Below are 15,144 nucleotides of genomic sequence, written 5' to 3' on the forward strand. Positions count from 1 at the left end.
CTGCTGCTGCTCAGCCCTGCTGGTCAGCTCTGCCAGGCCAGGCTGACACTAACACAGCATATTAAACAACTTCAGGCAACAGTGAATGTCTGTTGAGGAGGCCTGCTGCTCTGTGGTCCATCTGTTGATGATTCCACAGCCTACTGTTGGTTGAGGAGGCCTGCTGCTCTGTGGTCCACCATCTGTTGATGATTCCATAGCCTACTGTTGGTTCAGGAGGAGGCCTGCTGCTCTGTGGTCCATCTGTTGATGATTCCACAGCCTACTGTTGGTTGAGGAGGCCTGCTGCTCTGTGGTCCATCTGTTGATGATTCCACAGCCTACTGTTGGTTGAGGAGGCCTGCTGCTCTGTGGTCCATCTGTTGATGATTCCACAGCCTACTGTTGGTTGAGGAGGCCTGCTGCTCTGTGGTCCATCTGTTGATGATTCCATAGCCTACTGTCTGTTGAAGGAGGCCTGCTGCTCTGTGGTCCATCTGTTGATGATTCCATAGCCTACATATTTTACTTTTGACAAAACAACTTCCAGGCCTCCCGGATAGCGCAGTGGTCTAATCTCTGTGCCACCAGAGATTCTGGGTTCGAGTCCAGGCTCTGTCGCAGCCGGCCGCGACCGGGAGGCCCATGGGGCGGCGCACAATTGACCCAGCGTCGTCCGGGTTAGGGAGGGTTTGGCCGACAGTGAAATTCTTGTCTCATCGCGCACTAGCGACTCCTGTAGCGAGCCGGGCGCAGTGCACGCTGACCAGGTCGCCAGGTATAAGGTGTTTCCTCCGACACATTGGTGCGGCTGACTTCCGGGTTGGATGGGTTGTGTTTTGGAGGACGCATGGCTCTCGACCTTCGCCTCTCCCGAGTCCGTACGGGAGTTGCAGCGATGAGACAAGGCTGTAACTACCAATTGGGGAGAAAAAAGGGGTTAAAAAAAGAAAAAAATATACTTCCCATGGACCCAAAATATTGGTGTTTTGTTCCCCGAGCCACTTAGTTATCACTTTTGCCTTATCGCAATGTGCTCCATCATGCTGGAAAAGGCATTGTTCGTCACCGAACTGTTCCTGGATGGTTGGGAGAAGTTGCTCTCGGAGGATGTGTTGGTACCATTCTTTAGTCAGGGCTGTGTTCTTAGGCAAAATTGTGAGTGAGCCCACTCCCTTGGCTGAGTTTCTACAAACAAGGTAAACACTGTAGCTCTTCTAGTTAATCCCACCAATCTTTCCCAGCCACCAGTACAGAATGTGGAGCTGGTACAGTACCACTTGGAGAAAATCTCCCGGGCCAAGGAACTGATTAAAGCACATCCTGCCTGGACCAAGCCATGCTAGGAGCCTGCAGGGCCTGTGAGGTGCCTGTCTGAACCAAGCCATGCTAGGAGCCTGTGAGGTGCCTGCCTGGACCAAGCCATGCTAGGAGCCTGCAGAGCCTGTTAGGCGCCTGTCTGGACAAAGCCATGCTAGGAGCCTGCAGAGCCTGTGAGGTGCCTGCCTGGAACAAGGCATGCTAGGAGCCTGTGAGGTGCCTGCCTGAGCACAATGGCTGTGTTGTTAGAGAAAACCCACGAGGGTTTTGTCCATGTTGATGTTATGCTGTACACAAGACATCAGGTAGGGAGAGATATACAGTACCATTCAAAAGTTTGGACACCTACTCATTCAAGTGTTTTTCTTTATTTTTACTATTTTCTATATTTTAGAATAATAGTGAAGACATCAAAACTATGAAATAACACATGGAATCATGTAGTAACCAAAAAAGTGTTAAACAAATCAAAATCTATTTCAGATTTGAAATTCTTCAAAGTAGCCACCCTTTACCTTGATGACAGCTTTGCATAATCTTGGCATTCTCTCAACCAGCTTCACCTGGAATGCTTTTCCAACAGTCTTGAAGGAGTTCCCACATATGCTGAGCACTTGCTGGCTGATTTTCCTTCACTCTGCGGCCCAACTCATCCCAAACCGTCTCAATTGGGTTGAAGTTGGGTGTTTGTGGAGGCCAGGTCATCTGATGCAGCACTCCATCACTCTCCTTCTTGGTCAAGTAGCCCGTACACAGCCTGGAGGTGTTGGGTCATTGAAAAACAAATGATAGTCCCACTAAGTGCAAACCAGATGGGATGGCGTATCGCTGCAGAATGCTGTGGTAGCCATGCTGGTTAAGTGTGCCTTAAATTCTAAATAAATCACTGACAGTGTCACCTGCAAAGCTCCCCGACACATCACACCTCCTCCTCCATGCTTCACGGTGGGAACAACACATGCGGAGATCATCCATTCACCTTATCTGCGTCTCACAAAGACACGTCGGTTGGAACCAAAAATCTTGAATTTGGACTCCTCATATATTTTCATGTGTTTAACACTTTTTTGGTTACTACATGATTCCCGTATGTGTTATTTCATAGTTTTGATGTCTTCACTATTATTCTACAATGTATAAAATAGTAAAAATAAAGATAAACCTTTAAATGAGTAGGTGTTCTTAATCTTTTGACTGGTACTGTATGTCCCTCCAGCTATCTTACAGCTGCTGTGCTCATTGCTGTGAGCCAGCTGGACAGAAACAATCCAATTCTGAATGAGGCTCTGTGTGTAGTGAGCTCAGCTGAGCAGAGGCAGAGCAGCCATTGGCTGCTTGGGGATGCATTCCAAATGGAACCCTATTTGACCTATTAGCTTAAAATGCAGTACTTTTGACCAATTGACCCTGGTGAAAAGTAGTACACTATATAGGGAATAGGGTGTCACTTGGTTTGGTAACTCCCTCACTAGTAAAGTTTTTTTGTTATATAAATCAAATAAAAAAGACTGGATAGGTTTAAAGACTGTATGCAGGAGATTTAAACTGCATCAGTAGTATGTATATTCAGTAGGTACTACAGTATTCTGACGCAAGTTTATTGAAACCACATTGAATAACATTTATGATGTTTAGAGTATGTTCCACTATGGCTGGAAAAGCCTGTGGCTATTTCTGACGTTTGTCCTCATTGTTCAACAGCTGCTCAGTTTAACGTCCAGCATCAACCCGACATTTATACAGGTCAGCATTCAACTCAGTATGGAGATCTGAGGACATTACATCACACAACGTCCAGGGGAATCTGGGGTCATCTGCCTTTACTTTACTTAAAAACTGTTTCATTAAATAGCTGATTTACTGTTCTGGAAGTGAATGAATAAAGGCTATTTGGTTGATGTGTAGCCTAGTCTACGTTCCTTTGCTGTGTAAATGTTGGATCGTTGCCAAGTTCCAGTCTTGCGTCAGTTACACAGTCGTTTATATGTTTGTACTGTGGTGTTTTAAACAGTGTGTGCTGTCCTGCCTATTGACATTTAGCTTATCATTTATCTAGTGTGTTAGACATCTCTTCCCCTCTTAATTCAGCGATATGTGTTCACAGATAGAAGGCTGATAGATGGGTGATGTGTCCTTGGGGAGAGGGTGAACATCACGTCTTGTTTTGGAGAACTTGGCGTAGACTGTCCCCCAGCTGGGTTTATTTACATCCACGTCATAGTTACAGAGAGACCAGCAAAACAAAAATGCTTCCTTATTTCGGTTCTGTAATTTGTAAGGAGCATCACCGTACTTAGTGACCTGAGAGGCGGCATGTGCAGCGCCCGCCTTTATCACTGTGACTGTTGTGTTTATGACTTACTGGGATAATGACATCATCGACAGGCAGGCCATCCCAGGGCCTTCCTCGGCTGTGTTTAAAGCATCACTCGAAAACAAAGTGCATCAGCTCAGACCTCCAGTATTCTGGTAAACACAGGAGAGAGACTGTCACTAAAACAACGTGCATCAGCTCAGACCTCCAGTATTCTGGTAAACAGGAGAGAGACTGTCACTAAAACAACGTGTATCAGCTCAGACCTCCAGTATTCTGGTAAACAGGAGAGAGACGGTCACTAAAACAACGTGCATCAGCTCAGACCTCCAGTATTCTGGTAAACAGGAGAGAGACTGTCACTAAAACAACGTGTATCAGCTCAGACCTCCAGTATTCTGGTAAACAGGAGAGAGACGGTCACTAAAACAACGTGCATCAGCTCAGACCTCCAGTATTCTGGTAAACAGGAGAGAGACTGTCACTAAAACAACGTGCATCAGCTCAGACCTCCAGTATTCTGGTAAACAGGAGAGAGACTGTCACTAAAACAACGTGCATCAGCTCAGACCTCCAGTATTCTGGTAAACAGGAGAGAGACTGTCACTAAAACAACATGCATCAGCTCAGACCTCCAGTATTCTGGTAAACAGGAGAGAGACTGTCACTAAAACAACGTGTATCAGCTCAGACCTCCAGTATTCTGGTAAACAGGAGAGAGACGGTCACTAAAACAACGTGCATCAGCTCAGACCTCCAGTATTCTGGTAAACAGGAGAGAGACTGTCACTAAAACAACGTGTATCAGCTCAGACCTCCAGTATTCTGGTAAACAGGAGAGAGACTGTCACTAAAACAAATAAATCAATATGGCCGACCTTCGCTCTGCTGGGAGGAGACCATTTGACCTAACTCACCATGGTCTAGTGCTGTTGAGATATATCTGGTCTAGTGTTGTTGAGATATATCTGGTCTAGTGTTGTTGAGATATATTTGGTCTAGTGTTGTTGAGACATATCTGGTCTAGTGTTGTTGAGACATATCTGGTCTAATGTTGTTGAGATATATCTGGTCTAGTGTTGTTGAGATATATCTGGTCTAGTGTTGTTGAAACCTTTCTGATCTAGTGTTGTTGAAACCTTTCTGGTCTAGTGTTGTTGAGATATATCTGGTCTAGTGTTGTTGAGACATATCTGGTCTAGTGTTGTTGAGACATATCTGGTCTAGTGTTGTTGAGACATATCTGGTCTAGTGTTGTTGAGATATATCTGGTCTAGTGTTGTTGAGATATATCTGGTCTAGTGTTGTTGAGATATATCTGGTCTAGTGTTGTTGAGATATATCTGGTCTAGTGGTGTTGAGACATATCTGGTCTAGTGTTGTTGAGACATATCTGGTCTAGTGTTGATGAGACATATCTGGTCTAGTGGTGTTGAGACATATCTGGTCTAGTGGTGTTGAGATATATCTGGTCTAGTGTTGTTGAGACATATCTGGTCTAGTGTTGTTGAGATATATCTGGTCTAGTGTTGTTGAGATATATCTGGTCTAGTGTTGATGAGACATATCTGGTCTAGTGTTGTTGAGATATATCTGGTCTAGTGTTGTTGAGACACATCTGGTCTAGTGTTGTTGAGATATATCTGGTCTAGTGGTGTTGAGATATATCTGGTCTAGTGTTGTTGAGATATATCTGGTCTAGTGTTGATGAGACATATCTGGTCTAGTGTTGTTGAGATATATCTGGTCTAGTGTTGTTGAGACACATCTGGTCTAGTGTTGTTGAGATATATCTGGTCTAGTGGTGTTGAGACATATCTGGTCTAGTGTTGATGAGACATATCTGGTCTAGTGTTGTTGAGACATATCTGTTCTAGTGTTGTTGAGATATATCTGGTCTAGTGTTGTTGAGACATATCTGGTCTAGTGTTGTTGAGATATATCTGGTCTAGTGTTGTTGAGACATATCTGGTCTCGTGTTGTTGAAACCTTTCTGGTCTAGTGTTGATGAGACATATCTGGTCTAGTGTTGTTGAGACATATCTGGTCTAGGGTCTGGTGTTGTTGAGACATATCTGGTCTAGTGTTGTTGAGACATATCTGGTCTAGTGTTGTTGAGACATATCTGATCTAGTGTTGTTGAGATATATCTGGTCTAGTGTTGTTGAGACATATCTGGTCTAGTGTTGTTGAGACATATCTGGTCTAGTGTTGTTGAGACATATCTGGTCTAGTGTTGTTGAGATATATCTGGTCTAGTGTTGTTGAGACATATCTGGTCTAGTGTTGTTGAGACACATCTGGTCTAGTGTTGTTGAAACCTTTCTGGTCTAGTGTTGTTGAGACATATCTGGTCTAGTGTTGTTGAGACATATCTGGGCTAGTGTTGTTGAGATATATCTGGTCTAGTGGTGTTGAGATATATCTGGTCTAGTGTTGTTGAGACACATCTGGTCTAGTGTTGTTGAGATATATCTGGGCTAGTGTTGTTGAGACATATCTGGGCTAGTGTTGTTGAGATATATCTGGTCTAGTGTTGTTGAGATATATCTGGTCTAGTGTTGTTGAGATATATCTGGTCTAGTGTTGTTGAGATATATCTGGTCTAGTGTTGTTGAGACATATCTGGGCTAGTGTTGTAGAGATATATCTGGTCTAGTGTTGTTGAGATATATCTGGTCTAGTGGTGTTGAGATATATCTGGTCTAGTGTTGTTGAGACACATCTGGTCTAGTGTTGTTGAGATATATCTGGGCTAGTGTTGTTGAGACATATCTGGGCTAGTGTTGTTGAGATATATCTGGTCTAGTGTTGTTGAGAGATATCTGGTCTAGTGTTGTTGAGATATATCTGGTCTAGTGTTGTTGAGACATATCTGGTCTAGTGTTGTTGAGACATATCTGGTCTAGTGTTGTTGAGACATATCTGGTCTAGTGTTGTTGAGACATATCTGGTCTAGTGTTGTTGAGATATATCTGGTCTAGTGTTGTTGAGATATATCTGGTCTAGTGTTGTTGAGACATATCTGGTCTAGTGTTGTTGAGACATATCTGGTCTAGTGTTGTTGAGACATATCTGGTCTAGTGTTGTTGAGACATATCTGGTCTAGTGTTGTTGAGACATATCTGGTCTAGTGTTGTTGAGATATATCTGGTCTAGTGTTGTTGAGACATATCTGGTCTAGTGTTGTTGAGACATATCTGGTCTAGTGTTGTTGAGATATATCTGGTCTAGTGTTGTTGAGACATATCTGGTCTAGTGTTGTTGAGATATATCTGGTCTAGTGTTGTTGAGATATATCTGGTCTAGTGTTGTTGAGACATATCCGGTCTCGTGTTGTTGAAACCTTTCTGGTCTAGTGTTGATGAGACATATCTGGTCTAGTGTTGTTGAGACATATCTGGTCTAGGGTCTGGTGTTGTTGAGACATATCTGGTCTAGTGTTGTTGAGATATATCTGGTCTAGTGTTGTTGAGACATATCTGGTCTAGTGTTGTTGAGATATATCTGGTCTAGTGTTGTTGAGACATATCTGGTCTCGTGTTGTTGAGACACATCTGGTCTAGTGTTGTTGAGATATATCTGGTCTAGTGTTGTTGAGATATATCTGGTCTAGTGTTGTTGAGATATATCTGGTCTAGTGTTGTTGAGACATATCTGGTCTAGTGTTGTTGAGACATATCTGGTCTAGTGTTGTTGAGATATATCTGGTCTAGTGTTGTTGAGATATATCTGGTCTAGTGTTGTTGAGACATATCTGGTCTAGTGTTGTTGAGACATATCTGGTCTAGTGTTGTTGAGATATATCTGGTCTAGTGTTGTTGAGATATATCTGGTCTAGTGTTGTTGAGACATATCTGGTCTAGTGTTGTTGAGACATATCTGATCTAGTGTTGTTGAGATATATCTGGTCTAGTGTTGTTGAGACATATCTGGTCTAGTGTTGTTGAGACATATCTGGTCTAGTGTTGTTGAGATATATCTGGTCTAGTGTTGTTGAGATATATCTGGTCTAGTGTTGTTGAGACATATCTGGTCTAGTGTTGTTGAGACATATCTGGTCTAGTGTTGTTGAGACACATCTGGTCTGTCTCATCGCTGCAACTCCACAACGGGCTCAGGAGAGGCAAAGGTCAAATCATGCGTCCTCCGAAACATGACCCCCCCAAAGTCACGTTTCTTAACCTCTTGGTGCTAGGGGGCAGTATTTTCATTTTTGGAAAAAAACGTTCCCGTTTTAAACGGGATATTTTGTCAGGAAAAGATGTTAGAATATGCATATAATTGACATCTTTGGATAGAAACCAGTCGAACGTTTCCAAAACTGTAAAGATATTGTCTGTGAGTATAACAGAACTTGCAGACGAAAGCCTGAGAAAAATCCAATCCGGAAGTGCACCAGGTTTTGAAAGCGCTGCGTTCCAATGACTCCCTATTCAGCTGTGAATGTACCATCAACGAGCTTACGCTTTCTACGTATTCCCCAAGGTGTCTACAGCATTGTGATGTAGTTTTACGCATTTATGTTGAAGAATAGCCGTAGGCTATTAACCCAGAAGCCAGCTACAACATTCAACTGATGACCGAGGTCAGCCTGCAAGGAGGTCAGCGCCACTGACCGAGGTCAGCGCCACAAGGAGTCGCTAGAGCACGATGAGCCCCCCCGGGCCAAACCATCCCCTAACTATGACAACACTGGGCTTATTGGGCGCCGCCCTATGGGTCTCCCGGTCACAGCCGATTGTGACACAGCCTGGGTTTGATCCCAGACTGTAGTGACGCCGCAACTCTGCGATGCAGTACCTAGGGAAGGCTGCACCACTCGGGAGGCCCAACGGCAGCCTATTTCATCCATACATTTTAGTTTAAGACACACTTGAAGAAAAAGGAAAACGATGCAGTAAAGCGTCGAGACATATTCACAAAAACTGTCTAGTAACCGCAGCCAGTACATCAAGTTCATGTTTAGGCAGACATACAAAGTTCAAATCAAACCAACCATAGAAGACTGATTGTGTTGTATAGCTTACACATATGTTTTCATAGCATATATATTTTCTAGGACAACAGGTTAAAGAGTCACCTGTGAGAAGAAAAAAAATAATTAGAAAGGTTGTTTTTCTGACGTGTAACTCAATGAACCCTGTGTCTCCTGGTCCCTACTGGTCTCCAGTCAGCTGACTCGGCATGTTGATAATCAGGATCCATAACCAAGCGGGACTGTTCTAAGACTTCTATATGTAGCTATGGAAACAGAAGCAAGATTCCAAATCCCTCCACCCATCCCTGGTTATTTTCCTCAAACCCGCATTCAGCAAACCACAAATTGAAGCTGTTGATTGACTATATAGGACCCTAGAGGGAGTATTGACACGTAGTGGATGGTTTGATGAGGATTAAACATGCTCGGATGGAAATGTTACTCAGTCTGCGTCACAAATGGCTCCGTATTTCGTAGTGAACTATGTTTGACCAGAGCCTTATGGGTAGTAAACCTGGGGGGGAGGGGTCAACTTAAAATGGTCTGTTTGCTCAACTTGTCTCATATGTTCATTAAACTATAAATTATTATTTGGGCATCTTAACTAAAAAAAAGTGCATCTGGTTACAAGCACAGTGCTTTTAATATACAACATTTTCAATGTATATATTTGACACATGTTGACTTATATAAATGTCCTCACCTGGGATTTGAACTCACAATCTCTTGGTTTACAGCATTCCAATCTTCCTGCTAAACCACCATGTCTGTCTGTTATCAGTTAATGTGACTATCCTCTCGTCATTGATTTACTTATTTCAGCAATTGAAGGGTTTTCTGTGTTGTTGTCTAATGTTGGTGGGGAATATTACTCTGTTCTAATGTTACTCCTCAATCACTATAACGAATAAAATAGTTGTTCTGGAGAGGTACTTTTAATTAACAGAGGTGAGATTTTTAGAAGTGAGAAGTCTAGCAATACAGGTGGAAATCAGTCATTGACACAGACATGGTGGAGACGCAGGAAGATTTTAAATGCTCTGAACCAGGAGATTGTGAGTTCAAATCCCAGAGAAGAACATGTTGAATTACAATTACTGTATAAATGAACAGAGACCGTGTCAAATATGTCAGTTGAAAACAGTGTATATTAAAAGCACTGTTTTTGTGTCTAACTAGTTCCAGTGATTTAAGATGCGCTAAGTTTAAGATGCGCTAACTCCAGTGAGTTAAGATGCGCAAATAATCATTTTTGTTGAATGAACATAAGAGACGAGTTGAATAAACACATCATTTTATGTTCATTGAATTTCGGCCTGCGTTATTCTCCAGTCGGACCTACAGTACATCTGGCTCAACTCTATTTGTTTTTAGTTCAGGTAACACTTAGACCGAAAAGTTGACTTAAAAACGCCGTGGAACCAGTTAGTTAATAATAATTAGTTGAAACCACTTACAGATTGGAATTTCCATGTTGGTTTGCAGCTCCTCCATTAAGTCTCCACACATTCCATCGTTATGGGACCGTGTTGCAGTCATCATAGCATTTCTAGGTCAGACTAGCTCAGCCGTTGCATAATTGCAGTGGTTTCATTTGGACGCGTGCCAGTGTTTTAACAAGATATCGCACATGATTGCCTGTTGAATCACAACTCATAAGAATAGAGGCAGAACGACTCCACATGGTCCCATGGCCAGGAAGGCCCAGCACCAGCATGACAAGCACTCACTGTGGACAGCAGCATCCCATTACCAGCCACCCACTGTGGATAGCAGCATCCCATTACCAGCCACCCACTGTGGAAAGCAGCATCCCATTACCAGCCACCCACTGTGGATAGCAGCATCCCATTACCACCCACCCACTGTGGATAGCAGCATCCCATTACCAGCCACCCACTGTGGACAGCAGCATCCCATTACCAGCCAACCACTGTGGATAGCAGCATCCCATTACCAGCCACCCACTGTGGATAGCAGCATCCCATTACCAGCCACCCACTGTGGACAGCAGCATCCCATTACCAGCCACCCACTGTGGATAGCAGCATCCCATTACCAGCCACCCACTGTGGATAGCATCATCCTATTACCAGCCACCCATTCCATGTATGCAAAACCAAACCATCAGAGAGCAGACACACACACACACACACGCACACACACACACACACTCTCTGTAGAGGGGATTGCTTCCACTCCTGTGCTGTCGAGTGGAAGCACATTGGTGTGAACTATTGAGCCAAGTGGATCAGTGTTCAGTGGGAGTGTTTGTCCTGTCAGGTTCTATGTCAGATTATTACAGGTTATTGTTCAGCAGGAGTGTTTGTCCTGTCAGGTTCTATGTCAGATTATTACAGGTTATTGTTCAGTGGGAGTGTTTGTCCTGTCAGGTTCTATGTCAGATTATTACAGGTTATTGTTCAGGAGGAGTGTTTGTCCTGTCAGGTTCTATGTCAGATTATTACAGGTTATTGTTCAGCAGGAGTGTTTGTCCTGTCGGGTTCTATGTCAGATTATTACAGGTTATTGTTCAGTGGGAGTGTTTGTCCTGTCAGGTTCTATGTCAGATTATTACAGGTTATTGTTCAGTAGGAGTGTTTGTCCTGTCAGGTTCTATGTCAGATTATTACAGGTTATTGTTCAGCAGGAGTGTTTGTCCTGTCAAGTTCTATGTCAGATTATTACAGGTTATTGTTCAGTGGGAGTGTTTGTCCTGTCAGGTTCTATGTCAGATTATTACAGGTTATTGTTCAGCGGGAGTGTTTGTCCTGTCAGGTTCTATGTCAGATTATTACAGGTTATTGTTCAGTAGGAGTGTTTTGTCCTTCTGCCTTATCCTTCTGGAGGGTCAGTCCTGGCTGGCTGGCTGCCTTATCCTTCTGGAGGGGCAGTCCTGGCTGGCTGGCTGCCTTATCCTTCTGGAGGGGCAGTCCTGGCTGGCTGGCTGCCTTATCCTTCTGGAGGGACGGCCCCGGTTGGCTGGCTGCCTTATCCTTCTGGAAGGCCGGCCCTGGCTGGCTGGCTGGCTGGCTGGCTGCCTTATCCTTCTGAAAGGCCGGTCCTGGCTGCCTTATCCTTCTGAAAGCTAAACAAACGACCAGCTGTGTTTTTGCCAGATGTGACGTGCTGTGTACTCTTTGATGTACGCCTGTGTACTATGAGCTATCATCAAATCGCGTATTAAGAAGCACACTATGAGAGGATGAATCTAGCATCAGAAGCATTCTCATATGGGTTCGCGTCCCAAATGGAACCCAATTCCCTATATAGTGTACTACTTTTGACCAGGGCACATGATTGTTACAATGGGCGTGACAATGACCATAAGAGTTGGCAAGACAGCACAAACAGATCTGAGACCAGGCTATAGACTCCTTCACCCCTTAGTGCTTGTGGGTTGGAGCGAATCATGCACCACATTCCTAAGGTCTGTCCAATCTACCAACTCAGCGGAGGGCCTACTCACCCTCAACTCAGCAGGACCCGAAGCAATGGCTTGGCTAAAGGAATTCACTAAATAAATAAATTGATGTTGTTTATCTCTCTGGCTGCTTCCCTTAGGTTGATGAGATCTACCACGATGAGTCCTTGGGAACCAACATCAACATCGTCCTCGTCCGCATGATCATGGTCGGGTACAGACAGGTAAGACTTCTCATCTTCCTGATCACGGTCAGGTACAGACAGGTAAGACTTCTCATCTTCCTGATCACGGTCAGGTACAGACAGGTAAGACTTCTCATCTTCCTGATCACGGTCAGGTACAGACAGGTAAAGACTTCTCATCTTCCTGATCACGGTCAGGTACAGACAGGTAAGGCTTCTCATCTTCCTGATCACGGTCAGGTACAGACAGGTAAGACTTCTCATCTTCCTGATCACGGTCAGGTACAGACAGGTAAGACTTCTCATCTTCCTGATCACTGTCAGGTACAGACAGGTAAGACTTCTCATCTTCCTGATCACTGTCAGGTACAGACAGGTAAGACTTCTCATCTTCCTGATCACGGCCAGGTACAGACAGGTAAGACTTCTCATCTTCCTGATCACGGTCAGGTACAGACAGGTAAGACTTCTCATCTTCCTGATCACGGTCAGGTACAGACAGGTAAGACTTCTCATCTTCCTGATCACGGTCAGGTACAGACAGGTAAAGACTTCTCATCTTCCTGATCACGGTCAGGTACAGACAGGTAAGACTTCTCATCTTCCTGATCACGGTCAGGTACAGACAGGTAAGACTTCTCATCTTCCTGATCACGGTCAGGTACAGACAGGTAAGACTTCTCATCTTCCTGATCACTGTCAGGTACAGACAGGTAAGACTTCTCATCTTCCTGATCACTGTCAGGTACAGACAGGTAAGACTTCTCATCTTCCTGATCACGGCCAGGTACAGACAGGTAAGACTTCTCATCTTCCTGATCACGGTCAGGTACAGACAGGTAAGACTTCTCATCTTCCTGATCACTGACAGGTACAGACAGGTAAGACTTCTCATCTTCCTGATCACTGTCAGGTACAGACAGGTAAGAGTTTACATTACACCCGTCGCTCGTTCTGTCTCTCTCGTCTCCTTCTCTCTGTCTCTCTCGTCTCCTTCTCTCTGTCTCTCTCGTCTCCTTCTCTCTGTCTCTCTCGTCTCCTTCTCTCTGTCTCTCTCATCTCCTTCTCTCGTCTCCTTCTCTCTGTCTCTCTCGTCTCCTTCTCTCTGTCTCTCTCGTCTCCTTCTCTCTGTCTCTCTCATCTCCTTCTCTCGTCTCCTTCTCTCTGTCTCTCTCGTCTCCTTCTCTCTGTCTCTCTCGTCTCCTTCTCTCTGTCTCTCTCGTCTCCTTCTCTCTGTCTCTCTCGTCTCGTTCTCTCTGTCTCTCTCGCTCTCTCTTTCTCTCTCTCTCCAGGGGTGATAATGGATGGCCATTGGAAATCAACTAATTGTGTCACAAATAGTGTTGAAATTGCCTTAAACTAGGATGCATTGTATTGAATAACTGTTTCAACTGTTAATTTGTATTTGCCCTAATTTATTCAAATCAATCAATTTGAAATGATCCATCTTGATCCATATATCAAATCAAATCAAATCAAATTTATTTATATAGCCCTTCGTACATCAGCTGATATCTCAAAGTGCTGTACAGAAACCCAGCCTAAAACCCCAAACAGCAAGCAATGCAGGTGTAGAAGCATAGAGCAGGTATAGAAGCTCTATATATCCATCTTGAGCCATCCAGACTCACAGCAAACATCTCCAATCCAAAATTAAATCTAGAATCGGCTTCCTATTTCGCAACAAAGCATCCTTCACTCATGCTGCCAAACATACCCTTGTAAAACTGACTATCCTGCCGATCCTTGACTTTGGCGATGTAATTTACAAAAAATTAGATGTAGTCTATCACAGTGCCATCCGTTTTGTCCCCAAAGCCCCTTATACTACCCACCACTACGACCTGTATGCACTCGTTGGCTGGCCCTCATCTCATATTTGTTGCCAAACCCAATGGCTCCAGGTTATCCATAGGTCTTTGCTAGGTAAAACACTGCCTTTTCTCAGCTCACTGGTCACCATAGCAGCATCCACCTGTAGCACGCGCTCCAGCAGGTATATTTCACTGGTCATCCCCTAAGCCAACTCTTCCTTTGGCCGCCTTTCCTTCCAGTTCTTTGCTGCCAAAGACTGGAACGAATTGCAAAAATCACTGAAGCTGGAGTCTTATATCTCCCTTACTAACTTTAAGCAAAAGCTGTCAGAGCAGTTTACTGAGCATTGCACCTGTACACAGCCCATCTGTAAATAGCCCACCCAACTACCTCATCCCTATATATATTTTTTTTGTTTGTTGCTCATTTGCACCCTAGTATCTCTATTTGCACATTCATCTTCTGCACATCTATCACTCCAGTGTTTAATTTTGCTAAATTGTAATTATTTTGCCACTATGGGCTATTTTTTGCCTTTACCTCCCTAATCTTACTACATTTGCAAACACTGTATATATATTTTTCTGTTGTGTTATTGAATGTACGTTTGTTTATCCCATTTATCCCATGTGTAACTGTGTCGCACTGCTTTGCTTTATCTTGGCCAGGTCGCAGTTGTAAATGAGAACTTGTTCTCAACTGGCCTACCTGGTTAAATAAAGGTGTTCTCAACTAGCCTACCTGGTTAAATAAAGGTGTTCTCAACTAGCCTACCTGGTTAAATAAAGGTGTTCTCAACTGGCCTACCTGGTTAAATAAAGGTGTTCTCAACTAGCCTACCTGGTTAAATAAAGGTGTTCTCAACTAGCCTCCCTGGTTAAATAAAGGTGTTCTCAACTAGCCTACCTGGTTAAATAAAGGTGTTCTCAACTAGCCTACCTGGTTAAATAAAGGTGTTCTCAACTAGCCTACCTGGTTAAATAAAGGTGTTCTCAACTAGCCTCCCTGGTTAAATAAAGGTGTTCTCAACTAGCCTACCTGGTTAAATAAAGGTGTTCTCAACTGGCCTACCTGGTTAAATAAAGGTGTTCTCAACTAGCCTACCTGGTTAAATAAAGGTGAAATA

The 15,144-nt window shown here is 43.8% G+C and overlaps 1 protein-coding gene across 4 annotated transcripts in view; it reads left to right on the top strand.

Annotated features, from left to right (window-relative positions):
• Positions 1-15,144, top strand: part of LOC110531531 (A disintegrin and metalloproteinase with thrombospondin motifs 3) — a 125,475-nt gene that overhangs the window by 55,076 nt on the left and 55,255 nt on the right. For all 4 annotated transcript variants that reach the window (XM_036988538.1, XM_036988535.1, XM_036988526.1 and 1 more), the window contains exon 5: positions 12,159-12,242. In XM_036988538.1, the coding sequence (XP_036844433.1) occupies positions 12,159-12,242 (84 nt within the window). The remainder of the gene's footprint in view (positions 1-12,158; positions 12,243-15,144) is intronic.

This window comes from Oncorhynchus mykiss, chromosome 1, assembly GCF_013265735.2.
Source record: "Oncorhynchus mykiss isolate Arlee chromosome 1, USDA_OmykA_1.1, whole genome shotgun sequence".
Lineage (NCBI taxonomy): Eukaryota > Metazoa > Chordata > Actinopteri > Salmoniformes > Salmonidae > Oncorhynchus > Oncorhynchus mykiss.